We start from the raw sequence: 25,253 nt of genomic DNA on the forward strand, positions 1-25,253 counted from the left end.
CTTTTGGGCGAACGGACGATCCGAGTGGACATAGCTGAAGGCAGGAAACAAGACAAAGGTGGCTTCGGTTTCAGAAAAGGTGGTGGTCCAGATGACAGAGGTGACGTCCTACATGGCTGTTCTTACACCCTGCAAATTGGAATGACTGTATTAATGCCACCCAAACCAGGGATGTCTTTGTGTGTAGCATTAAGTGTCAGCAGTGCACGCTGGCAATCTTCAGGCATTTGTGGAAGATTTAAGTGCCTTCTAGTAGAATACAGGCAATGATCTAAAATGCAGCCTCAGAGCCAGGCAGATAACTTCATACCATTAAGGAAATATTAGCAACTGGATGCCCTACAAAAAATAATGTCATGAAATTTCAACCATCCCTGCCCTTTACAAGACAATTGGATATCTTTAAATGGAAATCTTGGATACATAAGCAGTTGTTTTTTAAAAAATACAGTGCTTCCCCTCAGCACTGGTTAAAAGGATGATGAACATCCTGGAATCTAGGAATATTTTATTGCTAATTTCAAGGGAAGAACTTCCAAGCAGACTGAAAGAAGTAGCAAAGTGAACATAGTGTAAATTAATTAAATTAAAATTACATTACTAAGAGGTTCACTGTTACCTTTAGCCCGGTAGCAATAAAGGAGGCAAGTTATAGAATGTGATAGCAAAGCACTGTCAAATCAGTAATATTTTGTTCTCAGTCATCATGGATTCAGATAGTCCTTGGCGTACAACCATAATGGAGCCTGCCCATCATGGTCATAAGCCAGGTCTCACCATGGGCACAGTTTTGCTTAGAACTGGAAGGAAATGTCGCTTTTTTTGGCAGAACCGTTACAAAACACGGTCAAGTGACTGCAGAATGCTGCAAAACAGTCAGTGTGGACTGGTTCCCAAGTGCTCTAAGTTTGGTTATGTGACCATACGGGAGGGTCCATCAGAACCTTGGATCTAGGTCACAAGTGCCCCCCCATAGGTCTGTCATAACTTCAGATAGTCACTAAGTGGAAGACTATCTGTTTTGGAATACTAATTAATATGCTTCAGTTACTTTAAATGTAATCCTAGCTAGACGTTAAAAAGAAAAACATACATTGTATTTTGAACAGTGGAAAAATTGCTAGAGATTGTTGGAGGTCCTTAAGCAAAAGCTATAATTGCAGTAACAGAACTTTCCAAAAGTGCTGAAAATTCTTTTTCCTCCAGTCCATGCCAATTTGGATGTAAAATTCAGAGAAGAAGAAAAAATATCCCAAGTTTTCCAGAACATTCTGTTCCTGAAATTGTAGGTTTTTGTACATGCTCAGACATCCCCTAGATATGTGGGCACAATCAGTTTCCTATGTCTAGACTTGGACTGAGTAGCTTTTGAGGTCCCTTTCTGATCTGTGACTCTTTGGAGTTTGTGCTGTGCTTCAGCTTGCGTTCCAAAAAGGCACTGCAGACATGCTGGTAAAAGACACAGATTCTTTATGAAGTTGTAGACATGCTATATTCACAGCCTGCGTACACTGAAGCATCTTTTTGGAATCACTTGGAAGTGGACAGTGCTATGAATTGTAGCCTGGTTGTTCGCCTGTCTGTTCAAGCTCATTTCTCTATTGAAATTAACTTGGGAACCTATGGAACCCCCCCGCCCCCTTTGAAGATCTGGATGTAGATTTACCTCTATTTTCTCTTCACAGAAGAGGATTGAATGTTTCTTTCTCTTTATGTGCTTGCTTTGGCTGTAAAACAAATATAAGTATGTTACTGTTTAATAGTACTTGTAGACGTGCTGATTATCAAAAGCATTTCTTGGGTCTAATAGATAGTACATACAAGTGTCAGTTGTATATACAGGATAATTACTTTTGAAGACAAGGCATATATTGAGATTCTAAAATAGAAATTAGCAGGTAAATGATCTCCTGAGTGAATAAATTAACCTCTGAACTTCCTTGAACAATTGTCAAGCTGTTCCAAAATAGTCTGCTAATGCCCTTGCCTCTTTTGTTCCAAGGCAGCTTGAGATCCCAGAGCAGCATGTGCCCCCTGGAATCAACTCTAGCACAACTGCCAAACATTGGTGGCATTTCTCTACACCACTGTGAAGTGGGAAACATAAATTGAGTGATTAGTTGGCTAGAGCACCTCCAAGGTTCCTTCCAACTCTGTTATTTTGTTATAACTCTAAAATAGTTTAACCCAGGGGAGGTTTTTAAGAAAATAAATAAATAAATTTCCCCTCAATTTTCCTCTTAAGAAGAATAAAAAAAGAAAATCCTGATCTTACTTAGGCAAACCGTTCTTTCCTTGTTCTAACGAGCTGCAATCCTACACCTCCAAATTTAGAAGACTCCACCTATTAATCAAATCTGTGTGGGTTCTGCCAGATGGGAAAACAACTACAAGGTTGGGCTTTTCTAACAGGTGTCCAAGTCTGTGGTCTTATAGTAAAAAGGAGACAGCAACATGAATTCCAAAGCTGTCTGTAGTAAGTGATCAGTTGCATTACCATGTTCTTGAGATCATGGATTCAGTGCAGCACTGAACTATTTGTGGTTGATAGCACTGTCAAACAGAAGGGAATGGGTTTATTTTGGCAAGGTGCTCATTTCTTGGACTTGCTAATACTCCATAACGTAAGTAGGTAACATTGATCATGAGGCTTAATACTCCAAAATACCACAACAGTGGCTGATTAACTGGCTGTGAGTTTTGCAGAAAAAGGCCTCACTTTCTTAGACTTGATAAACCATCTTCACAATGTAGTGTTTTGAATGATTGTATGTAAATTGTTGCAGCTTAACTTGCAAAACATGAGGGAACCTTGCTTTAAACTTTGATTTTTCTGGGGATGCTGGCTCAACACACATTTTCTTAATTGTGGCTTGGATTACGCCTGGATATTTCCCCTTCTTTGACAACCGTTATCCTTTCCCAGATTTTCAGATATCAGTTCCACCTCTGATCTAGCCAAGTTCTTCCACAGTATACAATTGCCAGATTTAAATGAATGCAAGGATTCTGCTGACTTAAAATAAGGGGGATTTCTGACCGTTAGATGTGAAACCTTCTAGAACTTCCCGACTTCCCCATTGACCCGTGCTTGCAATGTGGCTTTCTTTTTAGGCATGGGCGGAAGTCTGCGGGAATCGAGAGGAGGCGGATGGGATTCCAGAGATGACTTCAGTTCCGGTAGCAGTATTTCTCTCTCTTTTTTTAAAAAAATGTTACTGAATTTTTTTCCCCAAACCTCCTGACTTTTTTTTTTCTTGAGATCCTGTTACCTCCTGTTTTTGTCTTCAGACGTTAAGGCCAATAGGGTGGGATTTAAAATATCGCTTCCATTTTTTTTAAGAATATGGCCGTCATCTCTCTTGTATGTATTCAACTTTTGTGGAAACATTTGGAGTATATAGCTAGGCCAGGGGTCGGCAACCTGAAAAAGGAAAAGAGCCACTGGGAACCGGTTCCATCACACATAAAAAAAAGTGGGAGCCGTGTGCGTGCGTACATGAACGCGCATGTGCAAAAAATGTTTTGCGCATGCGCAAAACGGTTTTTTTGTTGCACAGACGCAGGCGGTTGCCATTTTTTTTATGTGTGATGGAACCGGTTCCCGGTTGCGCGACGGCGATGGCCCGTCTGCAAAGCTGTCGCTTTCGGCAGCCTGCAAACGTGCCGCAGCAGCTTTCCCAAAGAGCGGCGCCGCTGCCCGTTCGCGCGGAGGTGCGCGCGCACCTCCGCCCATTCGGAGAGGTGCGTGCGCACCTCTCCAAACAGGCGGTGCCACTCTCCATTCGGAGAGGTGCGCGCGCACCACTGCCCATTCGAAGAGATGCGCGCGCACCGGGCGGCTGGGAGCCGCGGGTTGCCAACCCGTGAGCTAGGCACAGAGATCTAGGAATATAGGAGTTGGAATCCTTGAAGGCTAAGTATATGAATACATTGGGTTTGATGAATGCAAGTGTGGTTTCTTGTATCCTGAATTGTTTTCGAAAGAACCTGGCTTGATTTGGATAATAAAGCTTTAAATTATTCCATTTTACCATTAGCAGAACAGGTAGTTCATCTGTCTTCCTTTCCTTAGGAAATGTCAGCAGTTCCCAGTCCTGTACCTAAAGTTCACCAAGATAGCTTCTTTGGCCACCCCCTTTTGAAAGCATGCTCACCTTCTCCTCCAGCTGGTCTTTACTTACTTAGTCAATTTCTATAGTTGCCCATCTCAGCCAAGTGACTCCGGGTGGCATACAGTTCTTGCCATTTTAACTAAATGTGGTAATACCACTGTTTTCTTCCTCTAGCAATACGTGTTGGCAACAGGGAGGGAAGGCGCACGTATCGTACATTTATTTAGGTCTGATGTACAGAACTGCTTCAGCTGGGTATGCTCCATCAACCAAGCAGAAACATCCTCAAGAAGGAGTTGTGTATCTTTATCCTCTTTATCAAGGGACGCGGTAGCTCAGTGGGTTAGGGCGCTGAGCTTGTCGATCAGAAGGTCAGCAGTTTGGCGGGTCGAATCCCGAGTGCCGTGTAGCAGAGTGAGCGCCTGTTACTCGTCCCAGCTTCTGCCAACCTAGCAGTTCGAAAGCACGTAAAAATGCAAGTAGAAAAATAGGGACCACTCCGGTGGGAAGGTAACAGCGTTCCGTGCTCCTTTGGTGTCTAGTCATGCCGGCCACATGTCCATGGAGACGTCCTCGGACAAGCGCTGGCTCTTCGGCTTTGAAACGGAGATGAGCACCGGCCCCTAGAGTCGGAAACGACTAGCATGCATGTGTGGGGGAACCTTTACCTTTACTTTATCCTCTTTATCATTATGTAAAAGGAACATAGGAAGTGTTTTCATATAATGCAAACTCTAATTGTTCCCATTTTACAGATGGGGAATTTAAGGCTGTAGGCCTTGTTCTTATGCTAATTTTTTCATGTTTGTGAAAGAGGTGGCAGGAATCTAGAAAATGGGCTATACAGCAGAGCAATAAGAGGCTGAAAGTATTTCCTAATAAGTAGACCTGTACAGATTGTGCATTCAGATGTTTCATTCTCTCAGTCCTGATGAACTTGGGTTTTTTTTCCCTTCCCCATCTATTTTCTTTTTTTATCCTCACTTATATTAATTTTAACTCTTCTTCAAGTCAGATTGAGATTTTCAATGTCATCAGTGTATTGCTGGTTACCCTTGCATCCAAAATAAGATTTAGCTAGAATAAGGGCTGGCCACTAGTAGTTCACTGGACATTTCTTCAGTTAAAAATGCATATAACGAAATGGCACCAAGAGATGGATTGTTACCAGAAAGGAAGCTTTCATCCTTGAAATTTATCAAAAGGGGGGAATCCTAGTTCGATTGTTGCAGTCAGAAATAATAATCTTCAATTTGTATTGCAGGTGCAAAGCGTGGACTTCTGCTCCCCTTGCTATATTCAACCTCACAACATCTATATTCTAAGCACGTCCTTTCTTTTATCAGGAAATTTAGCGGATCAGTACTGATAATCATAAAAGCAAAACTAGTAATAAAATTGTATGGTACACCTAAGAAAAATAGCAATACTAATACATCAACAACATCTAATACATCTTATTGTACAATGGTCCTGATGCCAGAAAAGCCGCATCTCGCACAGCAAAAGATAAGCAGTGATGGGATCTTATAGAACAAATAATGGAGGAGCTGCCAGAAGTGGAAGAATTGGGGGGGGGGGAAGATGTTCATACTCTGCTTGTATTGTGGACATCCCCTCATCGAACTGATAGAAATTTATATAGGCCTTGGTTCACTCTCTCTTTCAGGTGGGTTGTTAACAAATGTCTGTATCTTAGGAAGTTAAAAAGTAGCTGACTTTTAGAATGCTGCTCTTCAGGATGTTTGGATGGCCTGGAAAAATCCTTCATGAGCAAAGTTTTCCCTGGGGCAAAGATATCAATAGAGCTGATACTAGATGCTATATTGTCTTTGATAGGTTTCAGAGATGATGACTTCCTAGGAGGCAGAGGTAGAACGCGTCCTGGAGACCGACGAGGAGGTGGCCCACCCATGGGGGGCACAGGTCGTTTCAGGGATGGTCCACCAATGCGTGGGTCTTCTATGGATTTCAGAGAGCCAACAGAAGGTAGGCTGTCTTCCTTTCTCCCCTGTCCCAGGTAAAGAACCAGCAGTTGTTCAGATATTGCTGAGCTATAGATTGTAACACCCCAGGCAATGTGGCTAGTGGTGCCAGATGCTGGGTTTTATAGCACAATATCTGGAGCACCACACAGGTTTCTTGCTCTTGCCCTGTATTGTGGCAAAATGAAATAGCTATTCTCAGCCCAATTTTGTAACTTACATTACTTAGGTGCTGTAGTACAGTACAGGACTGTGCATGCACTCCATTTTGAGTACTCAAAAGGAAGCCAAATATGAGACCCACTTCCAACTTCAATTACAGTTTTTAGATATTACAGGAGGATAACCGCTATCTTTGATAGCGAAAAGTCACGAGCTGGGGAAAATTTTCTGACATTGCCTGAGGCCTTTTGATGTATGTTCGGCCAGATATCTAATGAGGTGAAGCTATAAAATTATGCCTTTTAATAAAAGGTGTTAGTCAGAAAAGATATTATGAGGCTTGCTTATTTATTTATTTATTATTTATTTATTTATTTATTTTTGGGACTTATATGCCGTCCTATCTCCCGAAGGACTCAGGGCGGCTAACAACAAAAATACAGCAATGCAAAAGTTAAAAAGAATTAGTCAGTCCAGGTCAGCCTATGGAAAAGGAATGTTTTAAGGCCGCGGTGAAAGGACTCGAGATCCGGGGCCGTCCGAAGCTCAAGGGGAAGTTGGTTCCACAGGGCTGGCGCTCCCACAGAGAAGGCCCTCCCCCTGGGGGTCACCAGCCGACATTGTCTAGCCGACGGCACCCTGAGGAGGCCCTCTCTGTGTGAGCGCACTGGGCAATGGGAAGTCGTTCCCGGCAGCAGGCGGTCCTGCAGATATCCCGGGCCTAGGCCATGTAAGGCTTTAAAGGTAAGTACCAGCACCTTAAGTCACACCCGGAGGACAACCGGTAACCAATGCAGCTCATGCAGGAGGGGTGTATTATGGGAGTATTGGGATGTTCCCATCACTACCCGCGCGGCCGTATTCTGCACCAGCTGGAGCCTCCGGGTGGTCTTCAAGGGCAGCCCCATGTAGAGAGCATTGCAGTAGTCTATACGGGAGGTAACGAGTGCGTGAGTGACTGTATATAAGGCATCGTAGTTCAGATAGGGGCGCAACTGGCGCACCAGGCAAACCTGGGCAAATGCCCCCCTGGCCACAACTCCTATATGATCTTCAAAACTGAGCCGTGAATCCAGGAGGACGCCTATGTTGCGTGCCCTATCAACAGGAGGTAACATCTCTCCTCCCATAACCAAAGATGGAACCTCTTGGACTAAACGAGATGCCGGTACGTAAAGCCACTCAATCTTGGCCGGGTTGAGCTGGAGCCTGTTCTTTCCCATCCAAATCCGTACCGCTTCCAGGCAACGGGACATCACGTAGAGGACATCGCTGGGTTGGTTCGGGGTGGAGATGAAAAACTGGGTATCATCAGCATATTGATGATACCTCACCCCGAAACCACAGATGATGTCACCCAGGGGCTTCATATAGATGTTGAACAGAAGGGGCGAGAGTACCAACCCCTGAGGCACCCCACAACTAAGGGGCCTAGGGGTAGACCTCTGCCCCCCTGCCAACACCGTCTGCGAACGGCCCGAGAGGTAGGAGGAGAACCACCGTAAAACAGTGCCTCCTACTCCCAACCCCTCAAGACGTCGCAGCAAGATACCATGGTCGATGGTATCAAAAGCCGCTGAGAGGTCTAATAGGACCAGGACAGTGGAATAACCCCTATCTCGGGCCCGCCAGAGATCATCCACCAGCGCGACCAATGCCGTCTCCGTGCTGTACTTGGGCCTGAAACCCGATTGGTACGGATCCAGATACTCAGTTTCCTCCAGGACCAAAGGGAGCTGCCGTGCCACCACGCTCTCAACGACCTTCACAAGAAAGCGAAGGTTGGAGACAGGATGAAAGTTATTTAAAATAGCTGGATCCAAGGCAGGTTTCTTAAGGAGGGGCCTCACCACTGCATCCTTCAAGGCGGCAGGGAAGCACCCCTTATGGTTTCCATTATAGGTTTATGTACCTTGGGCCATGTTATGTGACTCTTCTAATAGTTAACTCATGGTAGAAGCCATAAGGTAGTTGGAGGATGGGTGATAGATAGATAGATAGATAGATAGATAGATAGATAGATAGATAGATAGATAGATAGATAGATAGATTTTGAACAACTTTAGATACTGTCCATATCACTCTCAGAGTGACTCTGATTGCTTTACTGTCCCTTGTTTCACTTTTTGTGCACCCCAGATCCATTCCAGTAGATTGAGGGATATTCTGGGATCATTTTGAGGATTTATAGAGGGAAGAAAAAAGTCAATTCCCCTAAAATTTGATGCTCCCCATATTGTCTTGGGCCTGAACAGATCTGTCATGTTGAAACTGCAATATTGCCCTCTAGTGATGCCAATATATAACTCTGCCATTCAGAGAGTGTTGTAACCCAAGTAATGCTGCCTTTCCCAGCCTGGAGTCCTCCAAATATTCTGGATCATTCTCTGGACTCTCATTCTGACTAAGAGTTCTGAGAATTGGTCCAGTACATCTGGAGGGCGCCCTGTTGAGCAATAATGAGTGAGGGAAATTTTGTTTAACCAGAGGTCCTCCAGACTGTGATGAGATGTAATCTAAACAGCTAGACAGCAAGATACCGTAAGAGAGGAGGATGGATTACATGGATGATTGCCCCTGTGGATGACACTTTGTGCTTTCATACCGCTATAGTTTGGAAAGTGGTTTGGTTTTAGGGCGGCAGCTATGTTTTCCTGATCCCACTTGCAGTGGAATAGGCAAACTGAGCCCTGTTGCATGAAGCATGAGAGCACATCCAGAGGTACAGGATAGCCACAACAAGGAGCCTTGGTGGAGCAGTGGGCTAATGCCTCCTTAAGTAACACCAGCTGCCTGCAATTAGTGCAGGTTCGCATCCCACCAGGCTCAAGGTTGACTCAGCCTTCCATCCTTCCCAGGTAGGTAAAATGAGGACCCAGATTGTTGGGGGCAATAAGCTGACTTTGTAATAATGCCCCTTGGGGTGTGTGTGAAAGCCCTAATAAGCAGGCATATACATAGAATGAAGGCTATTGCTAAGCACATTGGTTTGTGCTTAAATTGTAAGCCGCCCTGAGTCTTCGGAGAAAGGTGGGATATAAATGGGATTAAAATAAAATAAAAATAAAAATAAGGACTGTAGTTCATCCGTAACTCCGGTTGAGAAAATAGTCGTATCGCCTCTCCGCTTAATCTCCTCCTCCTCTTCTTTCTTTTTCTTTTGGCAGAGGAAAGAGCCCAGAGGCCCAGACTTCAGCTCAAGCCCCGGACAGTCGCTACGCCCCTCAATCAAGTAGCCAATCCCAATTCTGCCATCTTTGGTGGAGCCAAGCCAAGGGAGGAAGTAGTAAAGGAGCATGACTGAGGGCACTCAGAGAGGGCGAGAGTGGGGGAAACGGGATTGAGGGAGGGGCTGGGTGGGGGTGGGAGGAAACGCAAGGCAGCCCAGAGTGTCTCACTGAGCTCAGAACATTCACCCCGCAGCCACCATTCCTACCATCTGACACTTGTCCTCCTTGAAACCGAAATGGAAAAACAAAAACAAAAAAACAAACCAGAGCTTGTGAATGCATGTCAGCTGTTAACAAGTGGTTTTTAGCACATTTTTGGCTTTGCTGTATGTAGTGCCTGCATTCTCTTTAAGTTCCCCGGCCCCAGATTTCCCTCGTTCCAGGCTCAGGGCTGGCTTCCAGCCAACAGGGCACCACTTCCACAGGTGTGGCTTTAATCCAAGGTGCTGCTTCGCCTTTTTCTTCTTTTTCTGACTCTCTCTTCTTCCCAGACATCAGAGTCAGACTCCGGTCCTGCTTGCCTCGTTTCCCCTCTGCCTTCCGCAGTGCTTCTCTGTCCACAGCATGTCCTGCCCAAGTGAAAACATTGCCCCCCCCCCCAAAAAAAAGCTCCTGCGACACAGTTAAGCCACTGGACGCTTTGGAATAGATCCAAAATCAGTTTTTCCCCGGGATAGTTTAAAATGTAAACTGCAGCAAGAGCAAAAGATGCCGTCTGCCCTCGGCCCCACCGGCACTGCGCAGGGCTCTGCCTGGAGCAGAAGTTATGTGTCCGCATCTGATTCTGGCGTGAAAAATGCAGTTTGATGCACTCTTGGCTTGGCCTTTTGTCATTCCCACTAGTGCTTAGAGGTTGGTGCTGTTGACATTTGTGCCAACTCTTAAGGACCCAGGACTTTCTTCCAACGTATTCTCCATTTTTTTCCCCACAGAATTGCTAATGGCTTTCTGACTAATTTCTTAAATAAAGGTGGTGTTTTTTTCCCCCTCCCCTTTTTGGGTGGTTGGAGGCGCTTTGTTTTGAATGAAGTGGTGTTTTAATTCCGCCATGCCAGCATTTTGATCCTTTCGGTATGTTTTGCTTTTCCTGTTCAGCTCTTCCAATAAGCAGAGGGGAGAGCACTACATTATACCGTTTCAGTGGCATCTTAAGAGCACGGAAGCCTAGCAAACTGAGGTAGCTGACAAATGTTCGTTCCCCTTGTTGTCTCTGTGTGTGAATAAATTCTGCTGGAAAAAGCTGAATGCAGCAAGTAAACTAGAAGGAAAGAAGCACTAAACAATGATTTGAACTTGAAGAAAAGTTTGTCAGCTGCACAGTTTGTAGGATTTGTGGCTCAGTCTGGGCAGAACAGGAGCACCTGCAGTGGCTGACTTCAGTGCTAACGTATCTTATTTGTAGCTTTGATACAAATAACAGGATAGAAACTGGCAGGCATTGGAGGCTTTCTTTTCTCTTGCCTGGGGCTTCCCCTCCTTTTAAATGCTAAATCTTGTCCAATTTCTAAAAACAGGTCTTTCAATTTGCAAAACTAATTAACAAACTTCCAAGAGCAGCTTTTATTTGAAAAAATGAAATGATTAGCAAAAGATCTTCATGATTTACAAAAGAGCAAGTGTTTCTTTTCCTGACCACCTTGTAATCTGAGCATATTTTTGAGAATAAGAACCATTTGTTTAACACTAAACTTTCTTTAAGACATGCACTGTGTGGTTGTGTTCTAAACAAAATTCACCCAATAATCTCTCTTCCGCTGTAAGTAAGGAAGAACCAAGATTTTAAGAGCGAAAAACAAGATTTCTCCATGCAAGGCTCACTCAGTTGATCCATTTGATTTTTAAATGTGTAAAGAAAAATTTCCAAACACTTAACACATTCTGCTTCATGACAAAGTAAATTTATGGATATTGTATTTTGTGAATGATCTTTTAAATAAAGAAAACATTAAGTAATATTCAAGGCTGTTCTGTGTTGACGCTTGTTGGCAATTTGGGGACATAAGAGCTAGCAATTTTTTTTCCAGTTTTTAGACTGGGGTAATGTGGAGCGCTTTGGAGAGTTGCATAAGGATGCCAGGAGTTCTTTTGCTGGCTTCTGAACTCAAGGTATTTTTGTGAAGTGTTCACTCCTGCAGTCTCTACATGTGTATCTTCTATATTTATTTATTTATTTTATTGGATTTATATACCGCCCTTCTCCCGAAGGACTCGGGGCGGTGTACAGGGCAGTTAAAACACAATATACAAAGTTAAAAATAAATTAAATTAAATTAGCCCCAACAAATAAATCACATTCTAAAAATTTAAAATTCCAATCCCTCAGTCCAGGCCGGCAAGCTCAAATAACCATGTTTTCAGGTCGCGGTGAAACGAGCGAAGGTCAGGAGCCGTCCGGAGCTCAACAGGGAGCTGGTTCCAGAGGGCAGGCGCGCCCACAGAGAATGCTCTCCCCCTGGGGGCTGCCAGTCGGCATTCCTTAGCCGACGGCACCCTGAGGAGGCCCTCTCTGTGCGAGCGCACAGGACGATGGGAAGTTAACGCCGGCAGAAGGTGCTCCCGTAAATAATCCGGACGCATGCCATTTAGGACTTTATAGGTCATCACCAGCACCTTGAATCTCACCCGGCGGGCAACTTGAAGCCAATGCAGCTTGCGGAGCAGAGGTGTTATATGGGAGTATAGGGAGACCCTGATACACTGGGAAAGGAGCAAATAATTTTTATTATGAGACTAATACAAGATTTTAAAGTAAAATCTGTTCAAAAGAGAGAACAGGATTATGTTTTATTTATGTTTTGTTTTTTCCTTGGTATAAATTTTCAGGGCAATTGTTTGGATCCTATCAATTTGATGGCTGTATCTTGTATGGATTCCACCATATACAGGTAGTGCTCTACTTACAAGCACTATTGAGTCCAAAATTTCTGTTGCTAAGTGAGGCATTTGTTAAGTGAGTTTTGCCCCATTTTACAACCTTTCCAGAATTGTTAAGTGAATCACTGCAGTTGTTCAGTGAATCTGGCTTCCCCATTGGTTTTGCTTGTCAGAAGGACACAGGGTGGGTCACGTGACTCTGGGACACCACAATCGTCATAAATATGAACAGTTGTTAAAAGTGTCTGAATTCTGATCACGTGACCATAGGAATGCTGCAATGGTTGTAAGTGTGAAAAATAGCCATAAGTCCCTTTTTTCAGAGCCATTTAGAGCAGAGCAGTTCATTAAATGAACTGTTGTAAGTCAAAGGCTACCTGCATGCCCCCAGTTCTGAAAACAACAACAAATTATTGTACTGCAAAACGAGATTGTGAAAGGTTCAACCAAATGCAATATGAAAGGGCAAACCAAAAAATGCAAAAGTCTTGTAATGAGCAACGTAGTTCGGTTGTCAATTCTGAACGTACCAGTGCCTAATGGTCAGGCTTACACATGTATTGATATCTCTATAAGTCATCTCTTTCAGGAAGAAGTCTCAAGCACCACTGGTCAGAACGGCAGCCAGCCATCCTACCTGTTAAGGGTTGGATTAATAGGGAACACAATTCTTTGTAAAATCTGGACTTTTCAAGAAAACACTCCAAGATTTCTATTTCATCCAAGGCAGAGGGATAATCTAAACAGATGTGGATGGTTGTGGGATGGTTGAACAGATTTGGGCAGGAGAGACACCATTATCCAGTAGATAAATTCAGTATGGGGCAGTTCCTAAGATATATATTTTTAAATATTTTGCCGCCTTCTATAAGATAAACAAATTGTGTCATATTGCTTGAAAAAGAAAATTGCAGTGTAAGGTGTGGACCATGGGTAGCTGGAATATATTCTGGGTAAAGAGAAAAATGGATGAAAAGGAAGGAGAGGTGAGCACGTGAATGATTCATAGTGTCCATAAAGCAGAGATTAAGTATGCATTCTTGCACCAAACATCTAGTATCCTAAAAGTCTTGGTTTTCGGTATTTTTGTGAGAAATTTTAAGTCTAGTGTGGAAATTGGTCTCTGATTTTCTCGAAGATTGTCAGTGGCGGCATCTCTTGGAGAACTGAAAAAATCTCCTATTCATTTTTTTTAAAAAAATATTAACCTTTGCTGATGTCCAATTTCTGTTCATGTATCTTATTTGCAGATTGGCAGTTTATCTGACGTAGAATATAACGGGGCATTACTGAAAGATGGCAAGAAGCCCAGAAGGGCAGTGTGGCTGCATCTGATCTCTTTCACCCATTTAGCACCCGCCCAGGGAACACACGTAACTTAAGGGATGCTATGGACACGGGTGGCTTCCTTATGTATATATTTATTCTGTCATGTCCTCATCATATGCTAAATAAATAATATGCAGATGGATGAAATGTGCACTTCCCTGAGGGCCCTGAGCGACATGAGATCTTGTAATAAAGTTCCCAGATTAGATACAGAACGGAGATAGAGATAGGATCTCAGTCTACCACAAAATGTGGTTCGTGAGTCAGTGACATGATCTGTTGCAGCTAGTTATGGTCACTTATTTTGTTCTTTATGGCATCCTCAGGTCTATGACACTTTGTTTTTGGCTTTGATGCCGTGGTGCATTGTTTTGCAGCAAAAATTAACCATTCTCCCTCTTATTTTCCATAATGTTTTTGGAAAATCCATTTTATTAACGTGTGTGTTTGGGTGTATTTTTCCTGAAAGTTGAATTTGTTGAAAATCCCACCCCCGCCCCCAAAAGTCCTAAATCTTGAAGAACCTTTTGACTCAGCCCTTCTTTTAGAAGCTTGATGGACCCACAATAGTTGCGCATTACGTTTATTAACACACTAAGTTAATGTTTCCCCAATCACTTGGGCTAAGCTACCCAGTCTGTGTGAAAAGTGGTCGAGACAAGTTCATGTTCCAGTTTCGTTACCCTGTGCCTTGTGGTTCATGAGAAAACTTTCGTCCAAACTGGAACCGCAGATGTTGGGTTGAGTGAGTCACATGTAACAGGAAGCTAGAGGCCAGCTCGCTGTTGCGGAGAGCAAGTAGCCACATACAGCTTTGACTCTGACACGCTGAGTAAGAAAATGACCAGAGAGTAAAGGATCAGCAACTTCTGCATCTTAGGAAACCTAAACTTTACAAGGTATGGTATTACAAGCTTCTGTTGACCCTCCATTTTTGCCTTCTGGATTTTATGCCAGCCTACCTTTTTTCTGACAGACTGTAACTTGGTTCAGTTTCCCTCTAGGTCACTCTTTTTTCCTTTGTAAAAATTGAACAGGGAACAAAAGTAGGTCCCCAAATTACAGACATAACAAAAAACTTCAGAAAATGTCAAGATGCTTGGTATAGATTTAAATAACAGTTTGGAACGCCTGTAAAACCTATGTTTTCATTTTAATTAAACATGGTCCAGCTGTTCCAGGATGTCTTTGATAACCTTTTCTTAGTTTTGTTTTTCTAAGCAGATGTGCAAATTTCTTAAAAGTGATAACCTGCAATCTGCTTATTTGCATTTTCATTTTTAAATGGTAGAGGCCATTCCTTGTTTTTCAGTATGCTCTCTGTTTCTCGTGTTAAAAATATTTTAAGTAAAAAAATCAAGCGCGAGAACCTTGTGAATACTCAAGGGGTCTGATAACAGCTGTTCACATTTTAGGCATCTGATGAAGTGAGCAGTAGCTCACAAAACCTTAATTCCTTTTAATAACTTGTTAATCTGAAAAGCTACCCCACTCCTGATTCTTGGCTACCATAGACTAACTCAGCTTTCTTACAATGTGTAATGAAGGAGTAGGCAACTAGGCTTGAGCTGAAAGCAAGATCTCTCTGGGTTGTAACCCTCAGATGAACCTGTCAAATGCACACATGCATTGGGGTATTTATTTTATGCTTGTGCACTTTCTCGTAAGTTATTTCCCTGAACGGTTGCAATTCTGCGTTCTGTCTGGGTTGCTCCTTTGAAAACCAAACTTCTTTATAAACAAATAGTCCATAACAGTGCACAGCGATGCAAATTAGTGTGGATAAAATCTCATTTGCCTTTTGTTTTAATCCACAAACTCCCCAATTGCAAGGTGCCACATATTCTAAGAAGTTTTGTAACTCTGCCATATATAACAGTATTTCCATTAGGAACAACTGACCTGTCACACTGGGAATGAAATTTTTCCTCACTATTATATCCTTTTTTTCAACTTTTGGGTGAGTTGCCTTCTGTTTCCACTGACTGCCTCATTAGTTTTGCAGTCAGCAGACACCAACTGTGTGAAAAACACACTTTTAAAAAGCTATTTTAATGAGCAACAGACAGGGTTGGTGGCTGTAGGAGAATTAGCAGTCATAGCTGTGTGCCCTTTTTTGAAGAGATCTGTTTTTCTGGAGTAGACCAACATGTCGGGTCTTTCTGTATCTGGATTGTAATTCTATAAGTAAGAAATTGTCAAAAATGGATGCTGGGACTTCTTGCTGATCTCTTGTTTTAAACTTTACATAGAAGGTCTGCTAGGCCCGCTTGCTTGCCATCAAATAATTGGTATGTGCTCCACTTATGGCTATCATAGTGCTGTCGCTTCTTCCTAGCTCTTAATCACCCAAAATAAAAAAATAAAAAAGTATGGCTCCTTTAGCAGTGAAAAATTGTCGTGCTGTTATTTCTCAGCCTTCTTACTTTATTCTTTTTTTTATAGCCATGATGAGCAATTCTTGATAGCTGGTAGTGGCTTCATTTATTGGAAAATATTAAATCAGAGGTGTAATATTTTGGGATATATATATAGATACACATATGCCTGCAGACACCCACCCACCCCAGGCTTTATGCTATTTTTTTCCAATAAAGTACGTGAATTTAATGTAAAAAGTCCTGGTCCATCAAAAACTGTTGTTCGTTAGTTAGTGGAGACGTAGATGGGATCTCCTGCACTTCAGTTAAAAACCACTTGCCGGCAGGATGTCAAAAACATCTCCCCTTCCCAGACATCTCTACCATTCACATTAAGGGCCAGTATTATTATTTTGGGGATCTAGAACAAAAATTGGGTTACAATTCTGGTTCCTAAGAAATAACAATTATTACCCTTTTTTCGGATAATTTGTGAAACTGAAAACACTAGAGCAGCAAAACAGAATTGGTACATGGTCTTGGTGGTAGTCACTGCATAGAATTTGTGTGTGCATGCATCTTTGAGTCACTATTGACTCCTGAAGATTTGTCTGGAGAATGCCTTGGCAGGACTTTGGATTTATACATTGCCCATCTCACTAATTGACTCTGGGCAATTTACAGATAACCATAAATACATACAAAAAATAGTTCAAAAACAGAGTTCAAAATGCAGAAAGAGCGCCCTCAATCTACCAACCATCCCCAAGGTTGCATATCATTCATGGATGCCCTTTCCTGTGTGAAGCCAGGTCTTCATGCTCTTCTGGAAGGCCAACCTCATTTCTGAGGGCAACGTGTTGTATATAAGACGGGGTCAATGGCAGAGAAAGCTCCCTTGCCCTTTGTCCTTGCTTCCTTCTTCCAAGGGCCAAGAGATGTGACCGGTCCAAAGTCATCCAGAGGGCTTCATACCTAGGACAGAACTAGAAATCATGGTTTCCCAGGTTCAAACATGATGCTACACCTGGATCTTTTACATGCAAATAATTGAATACATCAACAATCATGGCTTAGTTAATCAACAGCATCTTCTCACTTTATCCTATACTGAAATATTTTTTTCTCCATTCCTTTCTCTCCCTTGAAATAGCACTTAGACTTATAGACCTCTTCATAGTGCTTTACAGCCCCTCTAATATTGCCCCCAACAATGAGGCCTTACTGACCTCGGAAGGATGGAAGGTTGAGTCAACCTTAAGCCGGTGAGAATCGAACTGCCGGCAGTCGGCAGTCAGCAAAATTATCCTGCAATACTGCATTCTAACCACTGCACCACCATGGCTCTATAATCCATAATGCAGTACTGTAAAGAGAGGATTGTGAGAAAATTCCCAAACTTTCAAATAATTCCTAAGCTTATGTTTAACTGCTTTCTTAAACTGTCTTGCAAGAGAAAAAATTGATCAATCTGATCATAATTTAAATACTGAACTTTTAATTTGGATGGGCCCTGGAAATTTAGGGGGGGTAGGTTTCCTTTGAGTCATTGTTGACTCCTGGCAACTACCTGGACAAATGTCTGCAGTTCCCCCCACACACAAAAAAACAACAACAACAACACAAGGGCTGGGCTGTCTGTCTTTACTTACAGTGGGAAGGGTTTCTGGTTGCCCTCCCTGATCATGAGATGCACAATTTCCAGATCAAAACTGTCATAGCAAAAGTCCCCTAGATTTTTTTCCTCACTGGGTATGATTCTTTGTTTCTGACTCCCTTTGTTCCTCTTGAGCTGGTGGGCAGAAGCCATAGATAATTTGTAAAGCATATGCTTTGACTGCAGAGGTTTCCATATCTAAATACGGCTGAAAACCTCTGAAGGTGCTGTCAATCAGTGTCAATAATATCAGACTAGATCAACCTGGGCACCCTCTTAATTTTCTCCATCCCATCTGGCGATAACTAAGAATTCTGGGGATTCATCCCAAATATTTGAAGGGCTTTTAGGTAGGAAACTTGAGAATCGATAAACAAATGTAAAAACCCTGTTTTAGCAGCTTATTCTGCACCAAATTAAATAATTATAGCCAGGGTAAGTCGGAAGATGGATTTCCTAAACAATTTGGAGCGTCATCAATCAATCTGAATGCATTCAATTCAGTCCATCAGTTCACTTTAGCATCTTGAATTACATCTGGATGGAACCTGGGAGAAGGATATTCTATGTATTATCTGCTGAGCTCCAGAGGAAAGACAAGATATAAATCTAGTTATAAACATATAAACCAAAAGTTAGAGTTACCTGCTCACCATTTCAATTGATTCTTCCCCAGTTTTTGAATTAAGGCTCTTGTACTATTGAAGATTGTGTTCCTCACTTTCCTTGTCTCACCTATGTTGCTTTTTTTTCTTTTTAAGGCTGGAACTACACTAAGATCCAACTATGGGCCAAGTGGAACTGATTTGGGGTGCCTTCTCCTTGATGATTCTCGGGGCCCTTATCAGCATGTGTATGAAATGTCAACAAACTGGTAAGGTCTTAATCCCTTACTTTGATTAGCTGAGATCTGAAACACAGATTAGACATAATTCTGTGGCTGAAACGCCATATATTTGTTGATAAAGGTAAGGTAAAGGAATCCCTGTGGATTTCACTCCACTAGTTGCCTACTATAGGGGGCAGTGCTCATCTCTGTTTCAAGACCATTGAGCCAGCATTGTCTGAGGACATTTCTTCAGTCATGTGGCCAACAGTATGTCACGGAGCGCTGTTATCTTCCCATTGTAGTGATATCTATTTATCTACTTGCATTTGCATGCTTTTGAGCTGCTAGGTTGGCAGGAGGCTGAGGCGAGGACAGGAGCTCACCCTGTCATGTGGAGCTCGGATCTTGAATGTGGGCTGCTGGCTTTCCAGCTGACAAGCCTAGCTTCTTAACCCCTGCCTTACATATATTTGTTCATAGAAATAATAAATTGCAACCAATCTTTAATACATAGTACAAATCACAAGGCGTTGGACTGCAAGGCATTCAAACCTGTCAGTCCTAGAGGAGATCAACCCTGACTGCTCTTTAGAAGGCCAGATCCTGAAATTGAAACTCAAATACTTTGGTCACGTAATGAGAATGAAGGACTCACTGGAGAAGAGTCTAATGCTGGGAAAGATTGAGGGCAAGAGAAGAATGGGACGACAGAGAATGAGGTGGCTGGATGGAGTCACTGAAGCAGTAGGCATGAACTTAAATGGACTCCAGAAGATGGTAGAGGACAGAAAGGCCTGGAGGAACATTGTCCATGGGGTTGCAATGGGTTGGACACGACTTTGCAGCTAACAACAACAAATCACAATTATCTCTTACACAGACAAAGCAGTGGAGAAGAATTCAAATTTCTGTGCATAAGTTCACTAAGCCGTGTTATAAAAACATGGATATTAAAGCAACGTATTGCCCATCTGTAAAATGGTACGATGATCTTCTCCAGTTCCCAACTCTGCAAATATACTTGACTGAATTGGTTTTCCCTTTTCATCTCCCCCTATTATTTCTTTAGTGGTAATTGTTCCTTTCCTTCTTATAACTACGTTTTAGTTCTCAAAACTCTCCCATGTTTTTGTTTCTTCTCCATCTTCAGGGAGTAAAGAGGAGAAGGCAAATGTGCACAGTCAAAGAACTCAGTAAGTAGGGATCATTTCTACTGTCTTTCCTGTATTACAGTCCCAATGGAATGAGCTAAATCTCAAAGCAGTTAGTTATGGGGATGCTCAACGCTTTGAGGGATCAGTACAAAGCTACCAGTACAAAGTGTATCCATGAACACCAACTAGATATCAGAAGACATCACAATAAATCCTTCCTCTCACAACACATGGTCAGATTCAATCAGAGGTTCAGCTTGGAAACTATTAGCAATTTAGACTTTGCCAGATCCAAATATACTAGAGAATTCCTGGAAGTTTGGCATTCAGACAAATCAGCTATTAGTAGACGCAGAAATAAATCACATTTACACACCATTTGAGAGAAAATTTAAAAAAACCTTGGAAACAAAAAGACTAGAACACATCTCCTTCAGCAACCAACATTCAGATAACATAATAGTAGAGTTGGAAGGGACCTTGGAGGTCTTCTAGTCTAATCCCCTGCTCAAGTAGGAAACCCTGTAGCATTTCAGACAAATGCTTGTCCAATCTCTTCTTAAGCAGATAAGCAGCGATCAAAATCAGACAAACAATCAGACAGAAAACAAGACTTTAGTCAATGAACCACCAAGGAGGAAGCACACCTGAAGGGGAAAGAAATTCAGATGTAGGGACAGGAATTCAGGCGAAGGAAAAAGAATTCAGACCTGAGTCGATAGAGAGCTTTGAACCAGCCAGGCAGCCTCATCTCCAGAAAAAGAACTCCCCCGAGCACTGCCCGCTGAACTTTTATTCACCTCCAATCTTACAAAAAACTACATCAGTCTCATACCAAATAGGATACACAGAAATAATTGGATACTCAGGTGCCTATGAGATCACACAAAAACAAGGTAGCATAAGATGTATGTGAAGTCTTTATCATAGCGTTTCCCAAACCTCCCACATGCCAGGCCCCCCTCCCAGCCAGGAGAGTGTGCTCTGCACTGAAACTACAGAGAGGCCCAACTAGGGAAGAACGGAAAGGCTGAAAGGTGAAAAACCAAATTCTTGGGAGACCAAATTCTGGCCATTCCCACACACACCCTCACCAAAACTGGCGGGGCAAACTACAGGCAACAAACCCCCCACACACACTGACAAAGTTATTTAGTTGGGTAATGAAATGTCTGCATGCAAACAACTAATCTCAGAGAGCTCTTAGGAACTCCATTGTTCCAAATCTCTTGTGGGTAGTGCCTGACCCTAGTGCAGGAGGTCAAATTTTACGACTACAGTTGGAAGATTAGAAAGGCTGTCTAAAACCATGGAGAGCCACAGTATGACTATAGGAGCTTATAGCACCTCAACCTAACTTCAAACACTCAAGCGAGGAGCGAAGGGAAAAAGAGAGTGTGGAAAAGAGGAGTGGTCTGCCCCAAATGGAATGGGACAACTTGCCGCAGCCAACTCACCACAGTCAACTTGCCACAGGAGAACTCATTGTGGAACAATTCAATTTAAAATAATTTAAAAATATTTTAATGTTTGTCTTTCACATTTCATTGTCTCTTCTTTGGCATCCTTTCTTTAATGATTCAATTTCACTGTTTCTTTGATATTAGTGTAACTCTTGTCCTCTGGCGAGTCGTCCCACAGTGGATTGGACGTGGCAAGTTGCCGTAGACCCAGCCCAAATGCACTCAGTTATCCTGTCACGTTAGTCTTTTTAATCTATCCTTCCTGTAACATCAATTGCCCCTGGAGTTTTCATGTTACAGTCCTTAAACCTTGACCAAGCTTGGTTGGCAACCTGATCTGAAGAATTGGCTCCAATCTGGGATTCCTCCACTGGAAAACATAAATGGTAAACATCAACAGCCCTTGAGTGCATTGAAAACCACAATTATTATTATTTTTTTACCATTTCTGTTTACTAACTAATCGTTCCCATGGCATGTTTTGGACAGAAAGAATCTTCCTTGGCATTTCTGCTGTACTGTAAGATAATCCCTCTTCAGTTTGTCTTAGCCATGAAATGATAAACTAATTTTGGGGGCATGAGAAACCTTGGAATGGTGAACGGTTGCTAACTGAGGCAGTTGCTAAACAAGGTCTACCTGTAAGAGACAATAAATGCTCAGTTCACTGCTAGGAAGTATCAGATCCTCATGATTCAGTGGGATGTTGTCCTCCCAGTTTCTCTTTATAACCTGGGTATTTCTTTATAGGCACAACCGCCCAAAAATAGGATTGCTAAAAATCATTGTTTATTAACATATTCTTCTTTTGACTCCTGGATGCTAACAGTATTTTCCCTGATTTTTTTCCAGATGTGAAGACCAGCAGGATTGTGATGAACGTCCCTATTTAAGTAAGTGTCTATTCGTCCTCTCTCTTCACCCCATCTTAGAGGAGGCGAGCAAGTATTCTGTCAGCTGCAATTTTGTTTTGCGAAGAGCAGAGGTTTTGTGGTCAAGTAGAAAATGGAGTTATGAATATAAAGTAATGCACACCACAGCCATCGGTTGAGGCCAGGTTCAGAAATAACAGTGAGTTGTTGTTAGCTGCGAAGTCATGTTCGAACCATTGCGACCCCAGGGACCACGTTCCTCCAGGCCTTCCTGTCCTCTACCATCTTCTGGAGTCCATTTAGGCTCACGCCTACTGCTTCAGTGACTCCATTCAGCCACCTCATTCTCTGTCGTCCCTTTCTTCTCTTGCCCTCAATCTTTCCCAGCATTAGGCTCTTCTCCAGTGAGTCCTTCCTTCTCATAAGGTAGCCAAAGTATTTGAGTTTCAACTTCAGGATCTGACCTTCTAAAGAGCAGTCAGGGTTGATCTCCTCTAGGACTGACCGGTTTGATCGCCTTGCAGTCCAAGGGACTCGTAGGAGTCTTCTCCAGCACCATAGTTCAAAGGCCTCAATAACAGTGAGGGCTGGGGTAAAACAGTGATCGGAGGGACCAATAACAAGCAGGAAGAACCAGGCTGGAATTCTGTGAGCTTTTGATCCCTGATCTCTGTATTAGGATTTGTTGGATTAAGCCAGAGACTAAGAAAGACACAGGCCATGCAAACTGGAGCTTGGTGGAAGGAAGGAAAATCTGTACCTGTAACAAAAATGAATCTGCTTGCATCAAGCATTTACCCAGACTGATAAGCAAAGAGCATCAGAACTGCACTTAAGTGAAGCAACCTTTTTAGATTGTAATTTGCCTCGTTTCTGTTGTATCAGAAGCTGAACAGTTGGAATTTGAAATCTCCTTCCTCTAAATATATTTACAAATTATTTCTTTTCTCAGGTTCAGTGTCAAGACAGCCACAAATGAAAGGGACGTGCCATACGCCAAAACAAAGGTAGATTGCTCAGTGGCCATAGAATACTTCGGTGCCATCAAATTACAGAAGTCAAATATTCTACAGTTAATCCAATATAATTGTAGGGTTCAAATTTGGGGAGAGGGGGCATGATTTTTGGGGAGATGGGGGCCCTACGTCTTTGTTAAATATCCAGAGTAGTTAGCAAATAATTTATTTATTTATTTATTTATTTATAATGAGACTTGTATGCCGCCCTATCTCCTGAAGGACTCAGGGTGGCTAACAACAATAAAATACAAATGAATACAAATATTAAATTGTGTCAAAGTCCCACTAAAACCAATAAAAACATTTAAAATCATAATTAAAAACCCCATTATCATCAGTCCAGGTCAGCCTGATGAAAAAGGAAAGTTTTAAGGCCGCAGCGAAAGGACCGGAGATCCGGGGCCATCCGGAGCTCAAGGGGGAGTTGGTTCCACAGGGCTGGCGCTCCCACAGAGAAGGCCCTCCCCCTGGGGGTCGCCAGTCGACATTGGCTGACGGCACCCTGAGAAGGCCCTCTCTGTGCGAGCGTACTGGCCGATGGGAAAACGTTCCTGGCAGCAGACGGTCCTGCAAATATCCCGGGCCTAGGCCATGTAGGGCTTTATACTGTAGGTAAGAACCAGCACCTTAATAATACCCCAAGATAGCAGAATCAAGAAAACTGAACTGGAGAAAATAATAAAATATTGAAATGTAACCATCAAAACAGGCAGATTATGGAAAAGATTGTGCAAAGTCACTGTTATGGTTATGGCTGCCTTAGGTAGAAAAATAAGCAATTTTTATAATAACTATATTTTGGCTGTAACAACTATGAATTTACAAAAAAATTTAAAAAAAATCATCCTTGCTGGGCCTTTGTTATATTTTAATATGTTATTTGGATAACTGCTAGGTCCCTGGCTGGAACGTGAATTTCCAAAGACTGTCAATCAAATATGTGATTCTTTTTGTTCTTTTTTGTACAAAAAGAACAGAGATAGAACACAGAGATCATCTCTGTGTCAGAGACAGAAATAAAATGCCAAAACAGAGGTATTTCTAGCAGCTGGGCTACATTTTCCTTTTTTTGGGTATGAGCAAGACTGAAACTCCAGCCCTCACAGAGGTACTGAATGCAACTGAGATTCAGTAGGACCAGAAAGAAGGGGCTCCTTCTCTCTCTCTCTTTTTTTTAAATCCCATTTATATCCCGCCCTTCTCCAAAGACTCAGGGCGGCTTACAATTTAAAGCAAAAATCAATGTGCTTAGCAATAGCCTTCATTCTATGCATATGCCTGCTTATTAGGGCTTTCGCCCCCCCCAGCAGCATTATTATAAAGTCAGCTTAATTGTCCCCAACAATCTGGGTCCTCATTTTACCTACCTCGGAAGGATGGAAGGCTGAGTCAACCTTGAGCCTGGTGGGACTCGAACCTGCACTAAATGCAGGGAGCTGGTGTTACTTAAGGAGGCATTAGCCCACGGCTCCTTCTCTTGAAGAGTGATCCATTTATTTTCCTTCTCGTGTCTTGATCTGAACCCGGGTTGAAGTAGATTTTAAAATCATTTCTAAATCTATCCTTTTTAGCAAAAGCAGAAAACTTTCCAGCTTCAATGACCTTGGTAAGTATAGTTCTGATCATTTCTTGATCAAAGTCCAAAGATTAGATCAGGTCTGAATTATTGCTATATTTTGTGTGAAAGATGTCTATTTTACAAAAGAGGAATTTGGAACTGCTGAGGCCATGGACATCCATAGATGGGGAGAAGCAATAGGAGAAAGCATCATGCCGTCATCACACATGATGCTAATTACATAATTGACATCATTTGCATAATATCATAATGTACCTTATTTCGTTGTGGCGTGTCCCAGATGCTTATGGTTGAGCCACAGACTTTGGAGTTCTTTTTCTAGCTCTCACTGCTTTTCCTATTATCCTTTGTTTCCCTCTACCTTGCCTCTGTACTGTCTTTTTTTAAAAAAAACAACACCTTTCCTTTCTCTTTTTTCTCTGCGCACTCCAACAAAGCACTGGGCTATAGTCACCTTCCATTAAAAAAAAACAGCCTCTTTGTTCTTTTTTTCTCTTCTTTCTAAATGACCCAGAAGCATTCTGATGAATGAGCATCAAAGGTATTTACAAGTTATGGTTAAAAAAAATCAAGATGGTAGCCGGGATGGTGAGATTGAAGCTCTGCCTGGTTTTCATTTTAGTTA

General features: G+C 42.4%; 2 protein-coding genes and 1 long non-coding RNA gene across 10 annotated transcripts in view; 2 read left to right on the forward strand and 1 right to left on the reverse strand.

The window, feature by feature from the left end:
- EIF4H (eukaryotic translation initiation factor 4H) overlaps positions 1 to 11,445 on the forward strand; it is a 29,222-nt gene extending 17,777 nt beyond the window's left edge. The window contains exons 4-7 of the mRNA XM_083361873.1: positions 1 to 100; positions 3,115 to 3,180; positions 5,955 to 6,104; positions 9,430 to 11,445. Coding sequence (XP_083217999.1) covers positions 1 to 100; positions 3,115 to 3,180; positions 5,955 to 6,104; positions 9,430 to 9,566 — 453 coding nt within the window. The 3' untranslated portion in view covers positions 9,567 to 11,445. The remainder of the gene's footprint in view (positions 101 to 3,114; positions 3,181 to 5,954; positions 6,105 to 9,429) is intronic.
- On the reverse strand, positions 77 to 14,415 carry LOC310639935. The gene is made up of 3 exons (XR_014492434.1): positions 14,379 to 14,415; positions 1,667 to 1,727; positions 77 to 129 (listed from the first exon to the last, which is right to left on the reverse strand). It is a non-coding gene; the product is annotated as an uncharacterized lncRNA (long non-coding RNA).
- Positions 13,089 to 25,253, forward strand: part of LAT2 (linker for activation of T cells family member 2) — a 22,731-nt gene continuing 10,566 nt past the window's right edge. For 3 of the 8 annotated variants that reach the window (XR_014492425.1, XR_014492426.1, XM_083361889.1), the window contains exons 1-6: positions 13,089 to 14,594; positions 18,474 to 18,586; positions 19,692 to 19,734; positions 22,011 to 22,051; positions 22,983 to 23,037; positions 24,621 to 24,655. Coding sequence is in view for 5 of the 8 variants with exons in the window: in XM_083361889.1 (XP_083218015.1) it covers positions 18,499 to 18,586; positions 19,692 to 19,734; positions 22,011 to 22,051; positions 22,983 to 23,037; positions 24,621 to 24,655 (262 nt within the window). In the remaining 3 variants the exon portion in view is untranslated. Of the gene's footprint in view, positions 14,595 to 17,591; positions 18,587 to 19,691; positions 19,735 to 22,010; positions 22,052 to 22,982; positions 23,038 to 24,620; positions 24,656 to 25,253 lie in introns of those variants that run through there. The other 5 variants (XR_014492427.1, XM_083361888.1, XM_083361887.1 and 2 more) reach the window with 5 other exon arrangements.

The sequence above is a fragment of the Vipera ursinii genome, assembly GCF_947247035.1.
Source record: "Vipera ursinii genome assembly, chromosome: 1".
NCBI classification, from domain to species: domain Eukaryota; kingdom Metazoa; phylum Chordata; class Lepidosauria; order Squamata; family Viperidae; genus Vipera; species Vipera ursinii.